At 51.9% G+C, this 25,344-nt stretch overlaps 1 protein-coding gene across 4 annotated transcripts in view; it reads right to left on the bottom strand.

Moving 5' to 3' along the window:
- TNN (tenascin N) overlaps window positions 1–11,965 on the bottom strand; it is a 31,271-nt gene extending 19,306 nt beyond the window's left edge. Inside the window, exons 1-7 of one of the 4 annotated variants that reach the window (XM_036442306.2) lie at window positions 11,384–11,965; window positions 10,616–10,990; window positions 9,559–9,822; window positions 4,129–4,314; window positions 2,734–2,823; window positions 2,034–2,297; window positions 386–649 (exon numbers count right to left, since the gene is read on the bottom strand). In XM_036442306.2, coding sequence (XP_036298199.2) covers window positions 386–649; window positions 2,034–2,297; window positions 2,734–2,823; window positions 4,129–4,314; window positions 9,559–9,822; window positions 10,616–10,990; window positions 11,384–11,780 — 1,840 coding nt within the window. In that variant the 5' untranslated portion in view covers window positions 11,781–11,965. The remainder of the gene's footprint in view (window positions 1–385; window positions 650–2,033; window positions 2,298–2,733; window positions 2,824–4,128; window positions 4,315–9,558; window positions 9,823–10,615; window positions 10,991–11,383) is intronic. The other 3 variants (XM_045583194.1, XM_045583193.1, XM_036442305.2) reach the window with 3 other exon arrangements.
- Between the last annotated feature and the right edge of the window lie 13,379 nt (window positions 11,966–25,344).

The raw sequence follows: 25,344 nt of genomic DNA on the forward strand, positions 1-25,344 counted from the left end.
TTGCAACATTATGGCACAATCAAAACAATCCATCGTACATCTGCCATGACATTCAGGATACCCAATTTACATTTTACCAAGGGCTACTGCACAGGTGATCATTCTCAAAGTATTACCAGCACTGCAATGGCCATATCCTCTGAAAGTCTCCGCTAATTCTGCTAACAACACTGCTACTGCACAACTTTATGTCTCTCTTCTAGTGGGTAGAGGGTTTTCTGGGCAGCTCAGAGCTGCAGGAGCAGCAGCACACGGAGATGAGCACTAGATGTGCTGTCCTGTTGGAGCGTTAGGACTTGCTCTGCAAAGTCTCTCAACTCAGGCCATGTCTTTTGTTACCATGTGCTCAAAATTCAATTCCAACTGACCGCCTCTATCTTGTTACCTGTGGGGGCCTTGGTGTCGGCCTTCTTGCTCTCCCGGTCCCCCTTCCGGGCCCACACGTGGACCGTGTACTCCACGCCCGGCCTCAGGCCCGTCAGCACGGTGCTGCTCTGCTCCTTCCCCACGGGCACCTCCCTGGTGTCTCCGTCGGCGGAGGTGTAGCGCACCAGGTACCTGTCGATGGCGGCCTGCACCGGCTCCCAGGAGATGGTGACCGTGGTCTCTGTCACGCGGTCGGTCACCAGGTTTTGGGGGCTGTCAATGTCTTTAAGAGAAAGAAAAGAGGGCAGTATTTAGCAACTCTCTGGCTCATGAAAGGCCAGGTTGCCCAAATGATGACCTAGATAAATTTCAGAGTCTGTTAAATGCAAATGATTGAGATAACTTGAGGGTTTAATTAAACAGTGGTCTGGAATTTCAAGGATGGTCTAATTGCATTTCATGAGAAGTAGGGTGTTCAGACAAAGCCACCATAAAGTCTCAAATTTGTAAACTTTTCCTACAAGTTGCTTTTGGATTTTAAAAAAAATGGTCTTTTTCTCCTTTCCACTGAATTTATAAAAAGGGTTCTTTCAGTTTCCAACTCCTTGTGCCTGAAAGGAATTCTACTTCAATAAATCTCAATATCTGCTCTTATTCTTTTGGGGAAGAAAATTATCCTGGAAATAGGAGCTTCCAGTTCTTTCCACTTAAAACATTATGCTGCCCAGCCAGCGTGATTCAGAAGTTGAGCTCTGTGTACCAAGAGGTCAAGCTTTGATTCCCAGTCAGGGCACATGCCCAGGTTGCAAGCTTGATTCGCAGTGTGGGGCGTGAAAGAGGCAGCCGATCAATGATTCTCTCTCTTCAATAATGTTTCTATCTTTCTCTCCCTCTTCTTTCCTCTCTAAAAATCTATTTTAAAAAGAAAAAAAACACATTAAAAAACATTATGTCTGTGGTCAAAAAACCAAGACTCTAACTAATGGCATTTGAGGTCTGGGCTGATAGAAATAGCCCTACTTATAAGATCTGTTGAGCGTATAGGTGAGTAACCTGGGTGAGATTCTCTCAATGATTTCTTGTCAAGTGTTGAAAGCCTCAAGTGTTCTCCCGGATCCGGCTCCTGTGAACTCAGAGACAGTGCTGAGGAGGGTGTAAGTGGAAGGAATGTTCTGGGTATGCCAGGCAGTCTTGGGACACCTGTCAGAGCTGAGCGGAGCGCTAGGTGGAGTGTGGAGACCTTGTGGTTTCTGAGAGTCCCAGGCAGAGTCAGTAGTTTGGTGAGTGCTGAGTCAGCACACAAACCATTCCCACACCTGATGGAGCTCCAATCACATGTGAAGTGCCTGTACCTTCACTGCAAACAGTGATAAGCATTCAACTTCCAAATGTTTTGAGTTTTCACAACCAAAAAAAATGAAAATTAGGAAATAAGTTACCCTACTCTGAGGGAGCTGCGTATGGAATTCCAACCCAAATAAGTGTGACCTTTTGTATCTTTTGTTTGAGGTTTAAAAATGAAAAATTTCATAATTATACAATTTGAAATTTATTTCGCAAACCCCTCCCTAACCCTTACAAAGAAAAGAGCTGCGGCCCATGGACACCAGCCTCCTGATTCAAAAGTCGGCCTCCTCCCTGCCACCAGGGTCCTGCTCCGTCCGTACCTGTCAGGGCCGTGGTATCGGCCTTCTTGCTCTCCTGGCCGCCCCGCTCGGCCCACACGTGGACTCTGTACGCCTCCCCAGGCGTCAGGCCCGTGAGGACCGTGCTGCTCTGCTCCCGGGGCACGGCCGTGTCCCTGGACTGCCCGTCAGCGGAGGTGTAGCGCACCACGTACTTGTCGATGACAGCCTGGACGGGGTCCCAGGACACCACCGCCGTGTCTTCAGTCACTCGATCAGTGACCACATTGGTCGGGCCATCAATTTCTTCATAAAAATATGTGAAAAAGAAAAACTAGAGCAGTCATTGGCTGGTCAAGGTCACAAATCCTCAAGATCTAGTTCCTCTGGGTGACCTTGTTCCACAGTGTACACACGCAAGAGGTTGTCTCCACCACCTGAGACAGGTGGACACTGGCCTCTGCTTGAACCCTACGCTGAGAGAGGACTTCAAGAGGGCCCTTTAATAATTATAATGATGATTATGATGATAATAATAATAATAGTAAATTTTAAAAGTGTGACCGGAAAGGCTCCCACAGTCTGAATCCAGCATCCCTGTGCCCCCCAAAACAGACTTCAGGTCACGAAGACAGACTATCTCTACACCTAAATCCCAGAGTTTGCCCAGGATGGAGTGAGCTGAGGAAAACAGCAGAAGGCAAACGTGAGAAAAGCTCCGGTGCCTCCCGGCAGCTCTTACCTGTCCTGCCATTCAGGAAGATGGGCTGGCCCTCCAGGTCTCCTCGTACGGGGACAATTGTGATCTTATAGTCCATCCCGGGCTGCAGACCTGCAAACAAGCAGCCAGTGCTGGGCCTGAGGACTGGCTCCGGAGCCCGGACCCCAGCACCGCTCCCCTGTCCCCTGCCCCCTGCCAGAATCTCCCACCTACACACTAATCCATGTAAGGCAGGGAAAGAGCTGCAGGACCAGTGGGGCCCCAGAACTGAGCACCGACTTATCCTTCAGCGGGGCAGGCAGGATAGAGGGGTGAGAGGAAGCTCCCATTCACTCCTTTTCTCTCTCCCTTTCTTTCTCTCTCTCTCTCTCTCTTTCTCTTTCCCTCTCTCTCTCTCTCTCTCTCTCTCTCTCTCTCTCTCACACACACACACACACACACACAGTGCACCACCGAGCACTGACTTCCCAGTGTATTTACAGCCCAAACAATCCTTTTCCTCAAACATTTCTTTCCTTCTCACTGTAATAATTTGCCTAATCCCCACCACCACCTTTTTATTTTTTTTATTTTCTCTGCCTTTTGTTGTTATTTCTCTGTAGCACCGACTTGAATGATTGTTCTTCGTGGCACAAACACCCAGACTCTGGTGGCAAGTGCAGGCAAAGAGCAGCATGAGTGAGACCCTGGTTTTCACTGCACAATGGGAACCCCAGGACGGCCACTCAACACGGAACTCGGAGCGATGGAGGAACAGACCCCAGCTGGAGCCATAGGACAAATTGGGTATTCATGGTTGCCATACTGCTTTTCTTAAAGACGGCCCTGGAAACTGTACAAGCTGCAGGTGTCACAACACATAACGTGGCCCTGCGTGGCCCGTTTCCCTCAGAGCCTCTGATTTCCTGTTCTCACAGCATTGGCTCCGGCCTCTGGGACAGGACTTCCCCGAGCCCAGCACCCAGCAACGCCTTCCATGGATTATGCCGAAAACACTATCTTCATCAATCAAGTTCCCTCTCCTTCTGTCTCTCTCTCTCCGCCCCCCTCCTTTCCTCCTTCCCTCCCTCCCTCCTCTTTATATCTCACACACACAACACACGCACACATTCTTCCAAAAGGGAAGTCTCTGAGCCCTCACATCTCTCTGAGACACGGACAGGGTGAGACAGGGAAGACCGTGTCAGATGAGTCATCTGTTAAGCAGGGGCTCTGAGATTCTGGATTCACTCTGAGATTCTGGTGTCGCTCTGGGACGCTGGAGCAGAGTCCTTGGGCTTCCAGAGTGGGCTCACGTCTGGGAGTTTCTGGGGTCAGGGTTCAAGTGACTCCTAAGGCCCCAGGACACACTGTGCACACGCTGTCCCTGCCTCAGCATCCCCAGCAAACCCCTCCCATCCCAGGGCTGGCTCTTACCTGTGATGTCATATCGGCTCTTGGGGTCGCTGCTCTTGGGCACTGTGACCTCGGCCACCTCCTGCCCCGTCAGCGGGCTGTACAGCAGCTTGTAATAGTCTACCTCGGTTGGGGGGTTCTCCCACTCCACGTCCAGGGAGTTCTCCGTCTCATCTGTCACCCACGCGGTGCCAAGCACAGCAAGATCTAGGGCGGGGGCAGGGGCAGGAGAAGACGTGAAGAGGAGGGCTGGAAGCTCAGTTCTAGGCCCCTGGCTACCAGCTCAGCTTCCTTTCTGGGCACAGAGCAGGCTGCAGCCCTGCACACGGTTCTCAACAGGTGTCCTAGGACCACCCAGGCACAAAGAAACTGTTGGTGTGCACATGGTGGAGAACAGACTCTGTTCAGGGAAAGCCTCCTGTGCCTGCCCATCCCATTCCATCCCATCCCGTTCCATCATGTCCCATCCCATCCCATCCTGTCCATCCCATCCCATCCAATCCTATCCAGTCCCGTCCCCTCCCATCCCATCCCATCCCGTCCCATCCCATCCATCCCATCCCATCCATCCCATCCATCCCGTCCCATCCCATCCATCCCATCCCATCCTATCCCATCCCATCCCGTCCCATCCCGTCCATCCCATCCCATCCATCCCATCCATCCCATCCCATCCCATCCATCCCATCCCATCCTATCCCATCCCATCCATCCCATCCCATCCCATCCCATCCCATCCATCCCATCCCATCCATCCCATCCCATCCATCCCATCCCATCCCATCCCATCCCATCCATCCCGTCCCATCCCATCCATCCCATCCCATCCATCCCATCCATCCCATCCCATCCCGTCCATCCCATCCCATCCATCCCATCCCATCCCATCCATCCCATCCCATCCTATCCCATCCCATCCATCCCATCCCATCCCATCCCATCCCATCCATCCCATCCCATCCCATCCCATCCCATCCATCCATCCCATCCCATCCCATCCCATCCATCCCATCCCATCCATCCCATCCATCCCATCCCATCCCGTCCATCCCATCCCATCCCATCCATCCCATCCCATCCCATCCATCCCATCCCATCCCATCCATCCCATCCCATCCCATCCATCCCATCCCATCCTATCCCATCCCATCCATCCCATCCCATCCCATCCCATCCCATCCATCCCATCCCATCCATCCCATCCCATCCATCCCATCCATCCCATCCCATCCCATCCATCCCGTCCCATCCCATCCATCCCATCCCATCCATCCCATCCCATCCCGTCCATCCCATCCCATCCCGTCCATCCCATCCCATCCTATCCCATCCCATCCATCCCATCCCATCCCATCCCATCCCATCCCATCCCGTCCATCCCATCCATCCATCCCATCCCATCCCATCCATCCCATCCCATCCTATCCCATCCCATCCATCCCATCCCATCCCATCCCATCCCATCCATCCCATCCCATCCCATCCCATCCCATCCATCCCGTCCCATCCCATCCCATCCCATCCCATCCATCCCATCCCATCCATCCCATCCATCCCATCCCATCCCGTCCATCCCATCCCATCCCATCCATCCCATCCCATCCCATCCATCCCATCCCATCCCATCCATCCCATCCCATCCCATCCATCCCATCCCATCCTATCCCATCCATCCATCCCATCCCATCCCATCCCATCCATCCCATCCCATCCATCCCATCCCATCCATCCCATCCCATCCCATCCCATCCATCCCTCCCATCCCATCCATCCCATCCATCCCATCCATCCATCCCATCCATCCCATCCCATCCATCCCATCCATCCCATCCCGTCCATCCCATCCCATCCCATCCATCCCATCCTATCCCATCCCATCCATCCCATCCCATCCATCCCATCCTATCCCATCCCATCCCATCCCATCCATCCCCTCCCATCCCCCCATCCCATCCCATCCCTCCCATCCCATCCCATCCATCCCATCCCATCCCGTCCATCCCATCCATCCCATCCCATCCATCCCATCCATCCCTCCCATCCCATCCATCCCATCCCATCCATCCCATCCATCCCATCCATCCCATCCCATCCATCCATCCCATCCATCCCATCCCATCCCATCCCATCCATCCCATCCCATCCCGTCCCATCCCATCCATCCCATCCCATCCCATCCCATCCCATCCCATCCCATCCATCCCATCCCATCCCGTCCCATCCATCCATCCCATCCCATCCCATCCATCCATCCCGTCCATCCCATCCATCCCATCCATCCCATCCATCCATCCCATCCATCCCATCCCATCCCGTCCCGTCCCATCCCATCCCGTCCATCCCATCCCATCCCGTCCATCCCATCCATCCCATCCCATCCCATCCCATCCATCCCATCCCATCCCATCCCGTCCCGTCCCATCCCATCCCGTCCATCCCATCCCATCCCATCCCATCCCATCCCATCCATCCCATCCCATCCATCTCACCCCATCCCATCCCATCCATCCCATCCCATCCCATCCATCCCACCCCATCCCGTCCATCCCATCCATCCCATCCCATCCCATCCCATCCATCCCATCCATCCCATCCCATCCCGTCCCATCCCGTCCCATCCATCCCATCCCGTTCCATCCCATCCCACCCCATCCCATCCCATCGGGACCAGCAGCCCTCTCGTCCACTCGGCCCAGGGTTCAGGCTGCTCTGAACTGAACACTCGGCCTCTAGCTGCAGAGCCCCAGAATAGAGGCCTAGACTTCCCATCCATGTAAGTTTGGGATGCATTTCAGATGTTCTGGAGTATAACTCTGATACCACAACCCCCTCCTTCCTCAGCCTCCCAAATGCTCCTGGAAGATTAATCCGAGGCAAAACTATGAAGTAGGTGAACTTTATCCTGGTCTTTCCAGGTACCCTTCCTGACCTCTGACCAGACTTTGGCACCTCCACCAGGTCCCTGGTGTGCTTGGCTGCCCATCCTGTCCATCCTGTGACAGGGCGGGGGGGAGGGGGAAGCACTGCACACATTCATTCATAGGAAAGTGTGACTAGCTAAATCTTTACCCCTCCACTCAGAAAAAAAAACAATTTAATGATTAACACAACAGAATGGATTGCGATGTGGCTCTAAGGGAAGAGCTGTGGGTAGTGGTGAAGAGGGGTTTGGGTCTTAAGGGCACATTGAGTTCCAGTCGCCAGACCCCAAGCTGATGAGCCTGCCTGGGAGACAAGTCCCCAGGCTCTCAGCCTTGCTCCCTTCCTCAGTCCCAGCCCCACCTTCCCTGCCTTGGCAGTGCTCCCAGCTCAGCTGGCTGGCCCTGGTGGAGGGCGTGGGAAAGAGAATCTGTGAGGGGCAGTGAGCTCAGTGGTCTCAAAGCCCCTGGGCTCTGAATACTCCTGGTTCACTGTGTTATAGACAAAGAGCCTCCGGGAGCCTCCCCTCTGAGGCCCCGCCCTCCGCTCCCACCTGCCCGCCTCGCCTGAGGCTCTCCCTCCCTTGACTGCAGGGCAGGAGGTGAGGAGTGAAGAAGGCCCTGCAGCGCTCACAAAGGAAAAAGCAGGGACTTGCTGACATGTTCACGATTCTTGTGGGGGTACGCATCTCTCTGGCTGAGGCTCCCCTGGGGAGCAAATGAGAATGGTTTCACTTGAATCGGATTAGACAGGAAGACAAGCTTCCTGGCCACATTTTACAAGTCCCCAGAGGAGCAAGGAGCCGAGAGGGGTGGCTAAGACTTTCAGAATGTCTGTCGCCGGGGCTTTGGGCACTGTTCTGTCTGAAGGCAGAGGCAGTGACAGAGAGGGGAGGAGGAGAGAGCGGCTGAGAGCTGGGAGCCGGCCTGGCTCGCACACGTAGGCCTTGTGTTCTCCCATTGAACTTAACGTCAATGTTGGACAAGGCACTCTGCAGCCATGACAGATCAAGACCAAAACAAGACCATTCGTGATCATGTCTGAACACATTCATGAACAATATCCAAACCACAAAAAGGCCAAACAAGCTCTCTCCTAAGAGACTGCTGCTTCTGTGGCAATCACAGCGTTAGCCTCTCCCTTTGTAGGTAAGAATCTCCAGGATGCCAAATAGAGAAGCACCCCACTTCCTGACAACGTGCTTCCCTGAATCCTTCCGAACCCCTGAACACAGCCCACGTCCTACACCAGTCTCTCTGACACTCTCCAACTAAGACGCCCACGAGTCCCCCAGGGGTGCATCCCCCTCTGCTGCAACATTGATAAATGCAACTTATTCAAATGCAGGGATGTTCCAAGGGGGGGTCACTGGCTGGAGGGTGCTGACAAAGGCATTCACAAATTGTGCTCCCGGGAAGACAAGTCCCTCACGGCCCTTTGCAACCCTGAGCCGCCCTTGCTCCACCGCCAAAAGGACAGGCAGCCAGATGTTTCTGCAGACACCGTGTGCCCAAGGCCCACCCAGCTAGGTCTCCCGGATCTTTCCCCAGGAGTTTAGGGAAGGCTGAAGGCAGCTCATTTTTATCAGCATCTAGAACAGTGCCTGGCACATAGTAGGTGCTCAATAAAATATGTGGAGTGAAGGAATGAATCATAACCACTCACACAACAGGGTTCCTCCAAGCCCCTGGATGTCTAAGCAGCTTTAAGACCTTTCATGAGAATTGCTAAAGAGTAAGTAGCGGTGCTGATCCTTGCAAACATTTTGGTAGCATTTGCTGGTGCCCTGGCGATTTGATGGTTTGTCCCTCCAGACCACCCCCATCCTGCTCTGTATCCCAGATTATGGCTCTATGACCTGTGTTAGCCAGGTTCCCTTATCCTCTGGCTCCTGGTTGGGTTCCACCAGTGAGAGTCACCAGAAGACCAGGGGGCTGGAGAGGCCTCCTTCATCCCTTCCAGGGGACACAGGGCCTGCCTGCCTCCCTTTACCTAAAGCAACTCATCGGGCAGCCTCTCCCCGCTCTCTCTGGGTCCCAGTACCAACTCCCACCTCCTGCCCCTTCAGCCTGGGGTGCATCCCCCCTGATGCTGGCCCTCGGGTGTTAGACCACCCAAACCCCACCCACACCTCTGTAAATAACCTTTCATTACACTTTCATCAATGACCTATTTCTTCCCCTTCTTTCCCGCTGAGGGAAATCTAACAGGTGGCTCCGAAGATCCTCACTTGTAGGACCTGGGGATGCAGGTATGTGGCTGCTCGTGTGGGGGTGCAAGGCAATCAGGGGGAGAAGACCCCTTGGGTTCCACAATCCAGCAGGCTCTGTCACCAGCCAGGAGGACCAATACTTTGTGAGTAGAATGCAGGGGCCAGAACTGAGACTTCCTCCAGAACCTAGAACTTCAGCAGCTGTGTTTCAGCCCCAAATCCAGGGAACAGGGTGGAAGGGGACTGGCAGGGACCAATGCAGGAAAACATTCGAAACAGCACCTCTCTCCTGGGCAACCTGGGCCCAGGCTGTCCCTCACCTGTGGTGGCCAGCAGGTGCTGGGGGTTGCTGAGCACCCCTTTCTTCACGTTGTGCAGGGTGACTATGTACTTGGTTCCAGGCAGCAAACCAAGGATGTCATAGCTGTTTTGCTCCTTGGGCACCTGTATCTGCTTCCTGGAGGGCTCCCTGCCCAGGGGGTGGTAGCTGAGGAGGTAGTGGTCCACCTCGCTGGAGGGCTCCCAGCTCACCAGCAGCGACTCCTCCGTGCTCTTGAGCAGCTGCAGGCCCTGGGGGGCGACCACTGCGTGGGGAGCGGGAACAGGAGAAGGTGAGGAAAGAGGGGCGGAACACAGTGAGCACTGGTTGCACATCCATCATACTGGTTATGATAGTATGATGCTTCCACTGTCATAACAGGTGTGGGTGTGGAACATACATCTGATGGACCACCGACACACACACACAGACACACACACACACACACACACACACACACAGCCATTAGATCACCTAAGACCAATGGTCCTCAAACTAGCATCAGCATTAACATCACCTGTTACAACATGCAAATTCCCAGGCCCAGCTGGTGTGGTTCAACATAGGTTGAGCATCTACCTATGAACCAGGAGGTCACGGTTACGTAAATTCGAGTTCAAGAGCACATGCCTGGGTTATGGGCTCCATCCCCAGCAGGGGGCATGCAGAAGTAGCTGATCAATAATTCTCTCTCATCATTGCTGTTTTTTCTCTCTCTCTCCTTCTCCCTTCCTCCTTTAAACCAATAAAAAAAAAATTTTTTTTTTTAAAACACGCCAATTCTAAGACCCAACCATCTGTGCTTGAACAAGCCCCCCAGGCAAATCTGAGGTGGGCTAGAGGCGGAGCCCCTGCAGAGGACAAAGAGATCAACGGCAGGACTTGTCCGCATGGGTATCAGCATAACCAATGGGCACGAGACCCTGGGGGGGGAGGGGTGTCAATGGGGGGAAAAGAAGACATATGTACTAATATTTGTAATACTTTAAACAATAAAATAAAATTTAAATAAAGGTAATTTTTAAAAGGTGTTAAATGACAGCCGGCGGTGCTCTCACCCTGCGAGCAGTCCAGGCCGGTGAAGCCCTCCTCGCAGTAGCACTCGCCCGTGTCGCAGAAGCCGTGGCCACTGCAGTCGCCGGGGCAGCGCCGCTCGCTGCAGTCCTCCGACGTGAAGTCCGCGTGGCACTGGCACCGCCCGCGCACGCACACGCCCTGCCCGCTGCAGTTCCCGGGGCAGGCGGGGTGGGCGCAGTCCGCCCCCACGTAGGGCTCATCGCACACGCAGCGGCCGTCCTCGCAGCGCCCGTGGCCGCTGCAGGCGCCAGGGCAGGAGGGCACCTCGCAGGCGGCGCCCTCCCAGCCCTGCTCGCAGCGGCAGCCGCAGGTCTCCTGCGAGAAGGTCCCGTGGCCGCTGCACTGGGGGCCCTGACCTGCCAGGGAAGGAAAGGGGGGGTGAGAGGAGAGGAAAGAGGGGTGAGGGCCTCCTTCCCTGGAGGCCCCAAAGAGCAGACCAGCAGGGCTCTTGCTCTGAGAACCGTAGGCCCTCTCAGCTCCACTGCATTCCCCAGAGAAGAGACTGGCCCATTGGCTAAACAGCACCCAGCAGCCTTCTCATGGGGAAGCCTTAGCCAGGAGTTCAGATTCACTCACGTGCCTCTCTGCTCCGCTGGCAGATGCCCCTGGAGCTAGTGCCAGCGATGAGGTTCCCCGGGGAAACCCAGAGTGAGGGGCAGGGATGAACCGTGCTCACGAGGCTGGGGAACGCCTGCACCGAGAAGGTGCTCACCAAGGGTTTGTTGAATGAATACCAGGAGAGGGCTCACCGGCAGCTCCCTGGCAGCAACGCTGGACATCACACCGCTCCTTCACCTCCGCCATCTCGCCCTCCAGCTTCTGCACCCGAGCCAGGAGGTCCTGGACAAGGCCTGCCAGCTCGCAGTCCCTCTGCGGTGTCTGCAGGCGGATATTGTGTCTGAAGATGATATTCTGCTCCTCGGCCTCTCCCAGGGCCAGCAGCGAGGCCCCTTCGTCGCCGAGGGGCTGAGGGTCAGCCTCCACCTGGACCAGGGCAGACTTGGGCACGTCGATCTTGTAGGTGTGGCTGACAGTCAGCTGTTGCTCCTTGTCACTACAGCTGTGAGACTCAAGAGGGGCCGGCGCCGAGGCCACCAGGAGCACCGAGCCCAACAGGAGCCCCAGGAGGGAGCAGAAGGTCCCCATCCTTGGAGAGACGAGGCGCAGATCCTCCAGCAGGCCTGTAGGCAGAGAAAAGGAAGACAGCCAAGGAGATTTGCTGATGGAAACTGGCCTTTTAAAATGGACCCTGAGTGTCCACAGGCAGCGGGAAAACCAGCAGAAAACTTTTGTCCGGCATCTACTGAGGTTCTGGCTACATCACCTTTTGTTCCATCCTCACACACTGCACATGCCTGCCTGCTGTCTTTGCTTCCCTTGCACTGTCCTCGCTGCTGGGAGGCCCTTCTCTGCACGTCTAATTCTGTTCTCACCTGCATTTTAATAATGACAAGGAGAAGAACTGTCTTGTGTTGAGGGCCCACTGTGTGCCAGGGTTTGGTCCCCTAGTCCCTAATCTTTTCAACAACCCTAATGCTGTCCTCCCCATGGATGATGCCAATCTCATGGCGGCCCAGAGAGCGCGTGCTGTGCCAGGCACCATTTTAAGTGTTCCACACTTACCACGTCATCTTCACAACAACACTTCTTGGGATTTACTATTATCACCCCCATTTTACAGACAGGGAAACCACGGCACAGTTAGCTACCTTATATGATTTGCCCACAGGCAAACAGCCAAGAGCGGCAGAGTTTGAAGCCAGGCAGTCTGGCTCGAGTCCATGCTTGTCAGCGCTCTGTCCTGCGCAGAGAAGGACGTGTAGACGGAGGGATGGAGCATGCTGTCCTGGGGACTATGGCCAGCGAGGGCCACGCCTGTGCTAAGGTTCTAGGCCAGTGTCCCGTTCACCATTTCTGCCTACAGACCAGCGAAAGTTCACAATTTCCAATAAAAATAACTTCTCCCTAAAGTCTTCCACATCCCAGCTGGAACGAGTCCTCCTTCGGCTTAGCACTCAGAGAAATGCTGCGGTCCCTCTGTGGGTCCCTTGATGGGTTACCTTGTGCATAGTTCCTCTTGCTGCATCCCATCTTCCCATGGGCACAGAGGGGTTCAATCCCCCTCAAATCCGTCAGTGCCACCGGGGCAGAGCAATCAGAGCAAACACCCCAAAGTTCGGGGGAACAAGGATAGGTAAGTCCTGCCACAGAAAGAAGGCAACCGGAGCCAGAGCTGAGCGCAGTCCACGCTCAGCCAGAGAGTGCTGCCCCTGTGGGCAAACCGCAGGAGGAGGCGCCCAGCGGGCAGGACAGACGGGACTGTGCAGAAACCACAGGAGGTTCCCACAGGAGTGGTGGGTGGAGCACGGGCACAGCTGTTATAACAAGGGCATCTGATGACCACAGGGAACCACACCAGCCCAGCGCATAAAAACCCCTTCTCCCTTCTCTCCTGCCCCCGCCTCTGTGCTTCCGTCAGCCACCTGGGGGAGCCAGCAGCAGCTACAGGTGTGGTAGGGGGAGGAAGGAAAGCCCAGGACAACCTCTGTCCCTGGTCCCCTCCACTCACCTCCAATTCCAGCATCAGGCCGGAGGTGGGTGAAAAGAAAGATATGACCTGGATGGACACTGAGGCTCTGATATTGGGATGGACCTGCCTTTCCAAAGGCTTCTCTTCCAATACCTAAAGGCGCCAGAAAAGCCCTGGAATCCCTGGAGATTTTTGTCGGAGGTTGGGGGAGAGGAGGAGAGGAGAGCCAGCAGAATGGGCTGCTGGGTGGGTGCAGGATGAACAGGATGCTATTTTACAACTGCATCTTTCCCAGCTCAGCTGGTGGCATGGAGCAGCCCCGCACATCTTCTCCACCTACTCCCCAGACAGGACGGAGCTCAGAGGCATGAAGCAGTGCACCCGATTATGCCAGGCCGCAGCGATGACCCAGGTGCACAGGGTCCCTTCTCCGAGCCCTAACCCCTGTGCGCGTCTGTCTGCCGTCCCCAAAACCATAGATTGCTCTCAGAGGACCTTCTTGGTCCCGGGCAGAACAGAGTGAAACGCAATCTCAGCTTCTCTGCCCTCTCCTGCCATCCAGGCCCCAGGCCCAGCCGGGCTCACAGTTCTCTGGGCCACAAACGGCCTGCAGATGTTCTTTCCGAAGCCGCTCCCAGCGCATGCAGAGCCACAGACTCCTGCCATAACCGCAACGCTGGGCAAAGCCCCGGCGCAGTGTTTGTTTTTTGAAGCCGGGAATACGAGAAGCCCCAGAAGCCCTGTAGCAGCCCTGGGTGTCCCTGTCCTGAGCTGTAACAAGATGTCCTCGATAATTACAACCTTGTCGATTCCATGCTTGAGCTCAGATTTTCCTGGGCAGAGTCATTGCTCGAAAGAAGATGGGGCTGGCGGGCAGGGGAATCCTCGGCCAGCAGTCCTGCCCAGGGTCAGGAGCACGAGGAGCCTCCTGGCTCTCCCTCCCGCGGGGCCTGTGTCTCAGCTTAAGGAAGGGATGAGCTCACCCACTCCTGCAGGCACCACCGACCACAGACAGAGCTCCCGGGGCGGGCCGGGGCCTGCAGGGCTGCACAGCTCATCAAAAACATGCCGGGCAGGAAGGCTCCGAATGGAATGATGCCCCTATTGAGGAAAGTGGGGTGATTGTTGCAGGAATGTCTGAGGCTAAGGGGGTTCACCTGCAGGGGATGTGCTAGCAGGAGACCGCAGGACATCAAGTGTCCCCAGGAATCATTCCCATCTCAGATCACATCCTTTATTCTGCCTGCAGGTGGGTGGTGGGTGGTGGGGACAGGTGGGGGCAGAGGCAGGCTGAGACTCAGGATGAATGCTGCCCGCAATGGCTTTTACAAGAAAGGCTCTTGGAGGTGTGAGCTGCTGTCAGTGAGCTGGACAGACGGTCTCCTGGACGGACGATCCCCTGGTTGTCTGAGAGGCACCCTGACATCACAGGCTCTATGCCTGGGCTCTATTTATTCTTCCTTGGTGGCCACTTCTGTGCCATGGCTTTAATTTCTAGCCAAACACTGACGGCTCCCAAATCTACATATGCGCCCCTGGGCCAGACGTCCCTGTAAGCTCAGGGATGGCAGTGCCAGGACTGTGGGTCCCCACTGAACCCCCAGCCTCACAGCACAGTCCTGGCCTACCTAATCTGTGTGTGAAATTATAACAGCCTCGGGGCTTTCTGCCTGTTTGTCAGATAATGGGTACTGTGCCCAATACTTTATGAGCACTATTCTCATTTAATCTGCAGAATCCCAGGCATCCGTTCTTTGTTCCAGATGCTCTGAGAGGTCAAGTGACCTGCTCAAGGCCACAGAGCTAATAAGCAGCAGGGCTGGGGTAAAACATAATCGTCCGTTCCCCACATCTGTGTCTCCCTCCTTCTGCTGTGCGTCCTGCCCCAAATGAGAAAGCCCAGTGAGAAGACTGCCACCCAATGTCCTCTTTCCCATGGCGCTTCAGAGAGGCGCTCTCCTGAAATAAAGGAGAAACCGAGGCAGGGCAGGTGCTAGTTACAGGCTAATTGTCCAATGACTGAACCCCACGCTGACCCCCTCTGGGCGGTGCAAGCAGGACCAGGGGAAAACAACCCGGGGCTTCTCCGGGAGGTGGGATCCTGCCGCACCTCTGAGAGGCTGGGCGTCCCCTTCCCGGGAAGCAGTGTGGACCGGGCCCCTGTGCAGGGCCAGGCGTCCCCCAGCCTTGGCCAGAGAGGGATGGACCCTGAGTCCCACACGGCCGTCTCAGTCACAGGGTTATGGCCTCGTGTCACCTCATTTCCCCCAAAGCAGGGCATACACCCGGGTCAGGACCAAATACATTACTTGCACCAAAGAGAGAGCACAGCCGTGTCTTAGCCGCCGTGACAGACCTTTCCGCTTAGACCCAGGCTTTCTCTGGCTCTCATTACCTCATCCTGCCTAGTTAACCACAGGCATGTGAGGGCACTGCCTGGGGTTTTAGGAAAACTGATTATCGTGGGTTTCCAGTGAAGTCATTAGAAAGGTGCTCAAATGAGGGTGGCCGTCCCTGATAGGGAGGCGGGCCAGCGCCCTGCCAGGCTGAGCGGCTCCTGCGGGGCGCACTCCGTCCGACCTAGGACGGACAGGAGCGTGTCTGTTTGTTTCTAGTCTCGGGGGCTCAGACACTGCACGGATGTGCCACACAGGACACGGGCGTGCCATACAGAACACGGGCAGCCAGGTGTGCGTGAGAGCACACGTATGGTCTCGTGTGATAACGCTTAGGATGGTCACTCCTCAAGCATCATGCTGCCCCCTCACTCCTCTGGTTGGTTCGGTGGAATACACCCAGCAAGCACCCCCAATATCCCTGCAGATGACTCACCTCCCACCGGGCCGGACCCCTTTTCCTGAACCAGTCTCAGCACTCAGTCCCTTTCCCAGGGGTGGCCACAGGCTGGTGTGACTGACTGTGTTGTCAACCGAACCTTAATCGGCACCGCAAAGGCTCACCCGGGTGAAGGGAAAGGTGGCACGGTTTCCCAAGCACCTATTGTGTTCAGGCCTTTGTGCCAGGTGCCAAAGGTCTTCCTGAGCTCCAGGCAAAGATGCCCATACCCCACAGGAAGGAACCCCTTTCTCACAAAAGACCGTCCTTTCACTTTCTTGGAAACCCACGGGTTCTAGCACAAAGGCAAGATCACACGGACACAGGGCATGAGTGCAGGGGCCTGGAGCCAGCCGAAGCACATGCCCGATCCCCTATGCACTAGGACGACTATGTCTGACCTGAGACCCGGCCAGCCTTTTCCCCGCGGCGGGCACCTGATGCCAAACTGCTCCTAGTGAAGGACAAGAACAGGACCAGGCAGAGAAGCTACGATTCCTTCTCTTAGTTCAATGCTGCCTTTCCACACACAGAAGTAACGTTCAAGTCCCAGCCTCTCCCAAGGAGACAGGCTTTTCCTGCTCAAGGGCCTGCCCTGCCCCAGCCACACTCTCCGGGTCTGTCTTCAAGACCAACAGCCATGCTGAGAGGTGGCTGGGGCTCTGGCAGTGAGTCTCCTATGGCGGGTCCATCGGGCATGAGCCCGAGACCTCAGCATCAGCAGCTCGCAGACTGGTGACTCCAGACGCTGCTGCAAAACCGAGACCACGATCGCATGTCTGATCCAGACCTGCAGGAGCCAAGGCTCCAAATGAGCCTTGGACGGACAAGAGTTTCCACTGGGCCTGGGCACAGTTTCCTCAGGCGTCTTCTCAGGAACAGACCTCTGTCTACCCTACATTTCAAACCACAGAACCAACAGGGACAGACCCCAGAAGCCAGAGATGATCTGAAGTCGCCGGTCCTATTTCCCTCCTGCAGGAGGCCACAAACTTGGGGACACGGCAGGAATTAAAATTATACGAAACAGCTATTTTCAATGGGCATGCCACAATTTTTACAACATGCAATACCTGACTATTTTAGTCAGGGGCACTGACCTCTTTTCCCTTAGATTGTCAAACCAACATAACAACAGCCGTCCAGTGTGAATAAATCAAAAGTACAGCTATTTTTTATATTTTTTGTCAATCAGCAAAAAGGTATAACTTTTTCTGGTAATTAGTTTATGTGCCATGAGATGAAAAAGGCTGACCATCGCCGGAATCAAACAATGTCAAGTGGATTTTCTCAGCCTCTCTGGGCTGATGTTGCAACAAACGCTCAAATGGCAAAAATCACGGGTCTTTCCACACACATCTGTGCCTTGCCAGCCACCCTGTGTCACCTGATGCCTGCCGATGCTCCGGCTTCTGCATGAGCCAGTGGACCCCAGGCACTGTGGCTAACCTCTGTCCAGATGTATGCAGTTTGCTATGTTAGGACTTGTTCTTTTTTTAATGCTTGTAGAAGCATCTTGAGTTTTTGCTTTGAAGTGACTGCTCTCACTCATTCTTCCTCTCCTTCCCCCACTGCTCTCCCAACTGCAAAAATAAACAGGTAACTAAAAAGACCTCCAAAAACAAGTCCACATCATGTCTTGAAAGATTTCAAAATGTCTTCTTTGAGGCATTGTGAGGGAATAGCATGAGGATTTGTGGGGGAAAGGTTGTCATCACACAAACAGAATCAAAACCTACAAAGTTAAATGAATAAACTTCAAAGCTCATCAAGCTCCCTTGCAAACCTCATCGTAATTGGTATTTACAGCTGCCAGAGACGGGGATGCCATCACAGTTTCCTGATCACAACCAGAACAAAGGTTCTCTTTGGGGATTTTTTTTTTTTTAAGTGAGACATGGATGGAGGGATTGAGAAAAAAAGAAAGAAAGAAGAAAGAAAGAAAGAAAGAAAGAAAGAAAGAAAGAAAGAAAGAAAGAAAGAAAGAAAGGGAGGAAGAACTCACTGACCTGGACAACAGCGTGCTGATTGTGGGGAAGGGGATGGGTGGAGGTGAAGGAAGGTACAGGGGAAGTCAATGGTGATAGAAAAAAAAAGCTGTCACAAGTTCTATAAAAAAATAAGTGTGAGCACCTTTCACAAACCAAAAAAAGTTTAAAAAAAATAAAAAAATAAGCCATATATACTAGACTTACTGGGGCATCACTTTGTAAAGTATATAAATGTCTAATCATTATGTTGTATACCTGAAACTAATAAAATATTGTATGCAACTATAACCAAAATTTAAATACATATATATATATATATATATATATATATATATATATATATATATTTAAAAACAGTGACACAGATGAATTAAAAAAAAGGGGGGGGGCGGTGAGGGGTGGGGAGCCTTTGACATTGGGAAGAAGCCAGCCAAGAAATAAAGATGCTAGACTACACGCAGGAAACATTTTCTACAACACTCTGTTGTTCTTGGTGCTGCGGCGCCTGAGGCTCAGGCTTGTTCCCACCTGGCCACCTTCCCAGCCACACAGGAGCCCTTCGGAGACCAATGCTCTTACCTGGGAAGCTGCTGGGCACCACGTCCAACTCTCCAGCCGCCCAGACCTCAGTGCTGGTCGTGCCTGGTCCCTCGCTCTCTCCCCGGCTTCCCTCCCTGGGTTTAAACACTGGTCGGGCCAGGGGAGGAGCTGGCAATGGTCCTCCTGGGTGTTTCCTCTCCCTGGCAGGAGCTCAGTGAAGTGCAGCTTCTTCTAACAAAGGGGTGGAAATGCTTACCCAGACACTAAAAATACTGTTTCCAGTTAAGCAAAAGTGTGTGTGTGTGTGTGTGTGTGTGTGTGTGTGTGTGTGTATAACACATAGAGACAACAGTGTGGTGACAGCCAGAGGGAAAGAGGGGGAAGTGGAGGTGGGCAAATGGGAGGGATGGGGACGAAAGGAGACTTTGCTTGGGGCGATGTGCACAATGCAGTGTGCAGATGTTTTGTTGATTGTACACTAGAAACCTGTATGGTTTTTGCCAACCTATGTCACCCCAACAAATTCAACAAAAAATAATATGTAGCTCCAAACTATGGTTATTAAATGAAGAGTTTACATGCCTCCTAGCTGGGAATTGGCCTCAGGGTTTGAAAGAGTATCTCTAAAGTTTCTTTCCCTTTCCCAGGTTTCAGGCACTCAGGCTTTATTGCCCACCACTTAGGGAAAGGCCTTCAGCATAGAAAGACATGAGCAAAGGCCCCCAGGGACAGAACCCGCTGTGGGCCACCCCCCCTCTCCCCCTCTCCCCCCACACACACACCTCCTCTGCCCATCAGCTCACAGCGGTGAGTGGCAGGGCTCTGAGGACAAGAGAGCAAGTGAAGACCCAGCACCTTTAATTCCTCAGTCCAGCCAGACCCCCAGGAATGCAGGACACCCCTTACACCCCCCTTCCTCTTTTGCCATCAGATGGACAGACCTTTGTCTTCCTATGAAGCAGAACTGCTCTCTACCCCCCAACCCCACCCTGAGGGCAGATCTACCACATAATGGAAGGAGCCTGTGAGGTCTCATTTCATTTATGTGGACACTGAGTGTGGATGGAGGGGAAGGAAGGGGACAGGGGAAGTGGAGGGTGATCAAGGAGTTGTCCCAGCATCTGTGTGAGGGCGTGTCCAGAGCCAGACTGCCTGTACCTGAAGCCTGTGTCTGCTCCTTGCAAATGACCTTTGACTTAACCTCTTTGTGCCTCAGTTTACTCATCTTTAAAGACCAATAAAACAGTTATGGTGAGGATAAATGAGTTGATACAGATGAAGAATTTTGACTATTCCCAGGGACACATAAGAGGGGTCAATAAATGGTAGCTGCTGCAATTGCTGTCATTATCATTATTACCATTTGTCACTCTTGCATACCCCACAGTCGTCTTTGATGATCTGCACTCCAGTCTGGATGTGTTCACAGTTCTCTGCCCTTCCTTTCTTATGACCTCAAATAGTCCTGCCATCTGCCCCAGAATCAGGCAAGCTACACACAGAGGGGACACTGCGGTGTGAACCAGAGCTCACCGGCATGTCCCCCAGCCCCAGACATTTCTCTTCTCCTTTGAACCTTTCTTCTCTGCTTCTTGAATAGAAAGGTTTTCCCTGGAGGCTCCTAGAACCCCACTGTCCCCTCAAGTTGCTCCACGCTTCTTCATTTCCTCTCACTATTTCTCCCTGAGTTAGTGGACTTGCCAAACTCTCCCCATTATCCACCTTCCGTCCCCTCACTAGGGATATAACTAAACCAGCACAATGGGATCCCCAGAAGCCATCTTCCTCCAGCCTGGATTAGGTGGGGGCAGCCCATGCCACTCTCACAAAGACCACCCCCCCTCAATTAGATAGAGGTGATTGCTCTCACATAACAGCAGAAGAAGGCTGTCGGGCTGCCAGGGCAGTGCCCCCAGCCACGGCTCCCCGTCCACAGGGCCATCTCTCAGCCAGCGAGAGGCACGAAGGATGCCCATTCCTTAAAAACACAGAAACAAAACCTTTTTTTTATTTTCCAGTCATTTCAGAGTTGCAGAGAAACCACATAAATATTACAAAGAATCCCCATGTAACCTTGCCCCACATTCTCCAGATGCTACCAAAGGGGCAGTATCACTCGCTTCCCCGTCTATTTTTTCCTAAAACATGCGAGAGTGACTTAGAGACAGATTAACCTCAAAATCACTTCAGTGTGTAATATTTCCCCCAAATAAGGACACACGCGTGCATCACCTCGATTCAGCGATCAAAATGAGGACATTCTACAAAAATAACTGATCTTCACCCTTAAAAAATGTCCAAAGGCATTGACAGCCCCCAAAACCTGGTGACCGACCGGGTGACAGAGACCACGGCCACCATCTCCTGGGAGCCGGTGCAGGCCGCCATCGACAGGTACCTGGTGCGCTACACCTCCGCCGACGGAGACACCAGGGAGGTGCCCGTGGGGAAGGAGCAGAGCAGCACCGTGCTGACGGGCCTGAGGCCGGGCGTGGAGTACACGGTCCACGTGTGGGCCCAGAAGGGAGACCGGGAGAGCAAGAAGGCCGACACTCAGGCCCCGACAGGTAAGGGAGAGTTGTTCTTCGGCTTCATACTTTGTTCTTGTAAAGATAAGTGGTGATCGGTCCCCTCCACCCACTGAGCTGGCGCCACCAGTGGCTTCCAGCATCTGCTCTCACCCTCTTGGAAGACCAGTGAGTGCCTCCGGAGTATGAGCAGCCCAAGGAGAAAGGCCTGGCCGTGCTCGCTGAAGCCCAGACTCATGAATGAGCCGAGCGAATGTGATGTGAGCCACCCCAGCCCAACTGCCACCCCACAGAATTAGGAGCAAATAACTGTTGATAGTCACTGTATTTTGGAGAGGTTTATTATGCAACAATGGAAAAGTGATACAGAGCCTGTACCCAAACTAGGGGAATAACTTAACTTGAAACTAATTTCAATCCATTATTTCGTCAAAATAGCGTAACCCCCATTCCAGAACAACCTGGAAAAAAACCACGAAGTTGCGAGTTCAAATGATGGTTCAAGCAACGTGTTATTATAGCGTCTTCTTTTATTTGAGAAAAATGTAGAAAAAAGTATTCCAACTGCAGTCATCTCTGATTTCATTTGTCCTATGAAATCATCCAGAACCCAACAGACCCACGTGCTGGCTCTGAGGGAGCCCGGATCCACTGTGTCTGGCTTGGAGACCTTGACCTGGTCTGGCTTGGGTCTGTTTGAGCTGGTTGGAGGCTATGTCTTAGCTTTTTACTTAGGATTCTACTGAGTTTAAAGGAACTGGAACCAAACCTCAAGATCTTGTCCCAGCTCACTCACTCCGCCATAAATATATATATTCTGTACCCACAGGATCACCTTCCCCTTGTGGTAGATTCTGAAGTCAAAGCTCTAACTGTTTTTCAAGATGTGCCATCCTCACCTCTAACTGTGCGTGTGCCTGCAAACATAGACCCCAGAGCACAGCCTGCAGCAAAGTGGAGTGTTTATGACTCCCTCCGAGGCAATGATTCTTCTTCCGTCAATATTTCCTTCTCTTGGGTCAATACTTTCTGATATCCATCTCAGTATTAGTCAATATCTTCTTATTAATATTTTCTGACAATAAGAGTTGCTGTGAGCCTGAGAGTGTGGGAGCAGAGGGCTGGGTTTGCAACCAGGGGCCTGGAACCTGGGGGGGGGGGGGGGGGGGAGGCAGTTTGGTTTTTAGGAGATTCTTCATGCCTCATGGCCCAAAGATGGCTGTTTTGTAGACATCATTCATTATTATTATTTTTTAATATATTTTATTGATTTTTTACAGAGAAGAAGGGAGAGGGATAGAGAGTTAGAAACATCGATGAGAGAGAGACATCAACCAGCTGCCTCCTGCACACCTACTGGGGATGTGCCCTCAACCAAGGTACATGCCCTTGACCGGAATCGAACCTGGAACCCTTGAGTCCGCAGGCCAATGCTCTATCCACTGAGCCAAACCGGTTTTGGCATTCATTATTATTTTTATTATAAAAGTAACATTATGGAGACTAACTAAAATATACAACAAAATATAAAGAAGAAATTTAACTTTTCCTGTAATTCCTACAACCAGAGGTAAACACTAATTTTTCTTCTACAAATGTATACATATAAGGAAAGATGTATATATCTGTGCACATGTATTTAAAATGTTAAACAATTAAAATTCTATTACATAGAGGTTTTTTTTCTGTGCTGTTTTAAACTTACATAGTATTTCCCTCCTCGTCTATATAATAAAAGCCTAAGGGACCATTATGGCAGAATGGCCAGAATGACCGGTTGCTATGATGTGCACTGACCACCAGGGGGCAGACATTCAATGCAGGAGCTGTCCCCTGGTGGTCAGTGCGCTCCCACAGGGGGAGTGCTGCTTGACTAGAAGCCGGGCTCTCGGCTGACAAGCACAGCAGCAGTGGTAGAAGTCTCTCCACCTCCGTGGCGACACTAAGGAGCAGTGAGCTGAGTGGGAAGGAGCAGTGAGCAGACAGGTGATAAGGAGCAAGTGGTCTTGGACTGAGAGAAGGATGTCCCCTGTTGGGAGCAGGCCCTCAGTGGCAGTCAGACATCCCCTGAGGGGTTCCAGACTGTAAGAGGGCGCAGTCTGGGCTAAGGACCTACCCTTCCCCCACCCTGAATGCACAATTTTTGTGCACCAGGTCTCTAGTTTTCTTTTATGTGTCTTCAAAGGCATGTGTTTTTTAACGTTGCATAGAGTCCTAATATGTGCATCTAATTCATGGGGGAAGGATGGATTACAAAGGAATTTGGAGGCATTTGGGGGAGTAATAGAAATAAAAGTTCTAGTCTGGCTTGACTATGGTGGCTGCCATAGGACTATACACATTTCTCAAAATTCATTGAGCTGAATACATAAAAAGGGTAAATTTTATTGTATATAAATGATACCTCATAAACCTGACTTAAAAGATGTCGCTGAGGGACCACTTCTTATATGACCCAATGCTGCCCAGATCGTTTCTACCCTAACTCATCAGTCTCGACAGCACGTGCGAATCGCCTGGGAGTGCTTAATAAAATAGGATGCCAAGGTTTGGGAAAACGGGAGCCGGAGACTGATTTAATCGGCCATGGGTCAGGCCAAGGCATCATATTTTCTAAAAGCTCCCATGGTGGTTCTAAAACGTGCAGCAGGGCTGAGAAGCACTGATCTGCGCAGTAAGTCACTGGACCACGGAAGCAGGAGATCAAACGGGACTTGTAAATTTCAGAATCATAAGAGTTTTATGAATTTTGCCAACTAAGCCTTTATTAGTCCACTGATTTTTTTGTCTTATTTCTCTCCAAAGTCCTGAGATAGTCATAAAAATATTTTTATTGCAATATAACTCATATGTCATAGAACTCATCCTTTTAAAGTATATAATTTAGGCCTTGGCCAGGTAGCTCAATTAGTTGGAGCATTGTCCTGTACACCAAAAGTTGTGGGTTCAATTGTAGGTCAAGGTACATACCTAGGTTGTGGGTTCGAACCCTGGTCAGGGCATATACGGATTAATGTTTCTCTCTCTCTCTTTCTCCCTCTCTCTCTCTCTCTGTCTCTCTCTGTCTCTCTCTCTCTCTCTCTCAAAGTAATATCCTCTGATGAAAATTAAAAATAAAGAGTATAATTCAGTGGATCTTATTATATTCACAAGATTGTTCAGCCATTGCCATTATTTACTTTGAGAGCATTTTCTTCAACTCAAGAACAAACCCTATAGCACTGTGAAGAACAATGAAAAAGCTTGCAAATAACTGTATATGTGAAGAGAGTTAACATATTCAGCCATTGACTTTAGGATGTACATTATCTCATGAAATGTAATTTTCACAAAATATAAATGGCTATACAAAAAAAAAAAAAGAACAAACCCCACGCTCATTAATAGTCACTTACTATCGATAGGTTGATATTATAATGATAATTTATATTTCTTATCTAGTCTCTTTCATTTGCATGTGGCCTCCTCCAGAACCTGAACCCTGAACCTGAACCTTGAACCATGCGGGGCGTGGTGGAGGTCACTCACACTGTTAGTGATTAGGACCTCTAAGTCCAATTGTCCAGTCCACACATCAGTGGATCCAGCATCTAATAGTTCTGACTTTCAATGCCAATTCTCATTAGGTCCTTAATAAATACTTGTTGATAAATTGATCTTGAGGCTAATCAATTTTGTAAACAGCATAATTTGTTTCTGATCATGGTGGTCTGATTCAAGTAGGTTTCTCTGATCAGCCAAAGGGACCAAACTTATCTGTACAAGTCAACAGTCTTAGGATCAGAACAGTGGAAGGATCCTTGGGACCACAGATGCCCACAAGCAGGACCACAATTTTGTCTGAGTGTCTACCTCTCCCCCATGTGACTCATGGTTAAACCCTGACTTATCCTAAATGAATCATAGTAATTGCAGGCTCTCTGACATGATTTGATTTAGGAAAGGATACCTAACCCATTTCTGTCGAATGGGGCTTCTACAAACATAACATCTCCCAAATGTCATGGCTATAAATCAAAGCGAAGAACTCTGCTGTTCCTCCCTGAAGATGACTAACCTCTGGAAACACGATAGGAAAATCCAATCATTTTCTTTACAAACTGAGTCACAGCCTCCCATCTCAAATGTTCTTCCTAAGGCCAGGCTGTCCAGGCTTTTGTGTGGGGGGGAGGTTTGTTGTTGCTATTGTTGTTTTAAACTACTTCCATTCTCCCTAATAGCCTAACCATCAACATTTCTGGTTTGGGTTGTTATTTTTTAGTTGCTGTTTTCTAAGAGTGTAGGAT

The sequence above is a fragment of the Pipistrellus kuhlii genome, unplaced genomic scaffold (genome assembly GCF_014108245.1).
Source record: "Pipistrellus kuhlii isolate mPipKuh1 unplaced genomic scaffold, mPipKuh1.p scaffold_m20_p_18, whole genome shotgun sequence".
Taxonomy (NCBI): domain Eukaryota; kingdom Metazoa; phylum Chordata; class Mammalia; order Chiroptera; family Vespertilionidae; genus Pipistrellus; species Pipistrellus kuhlii.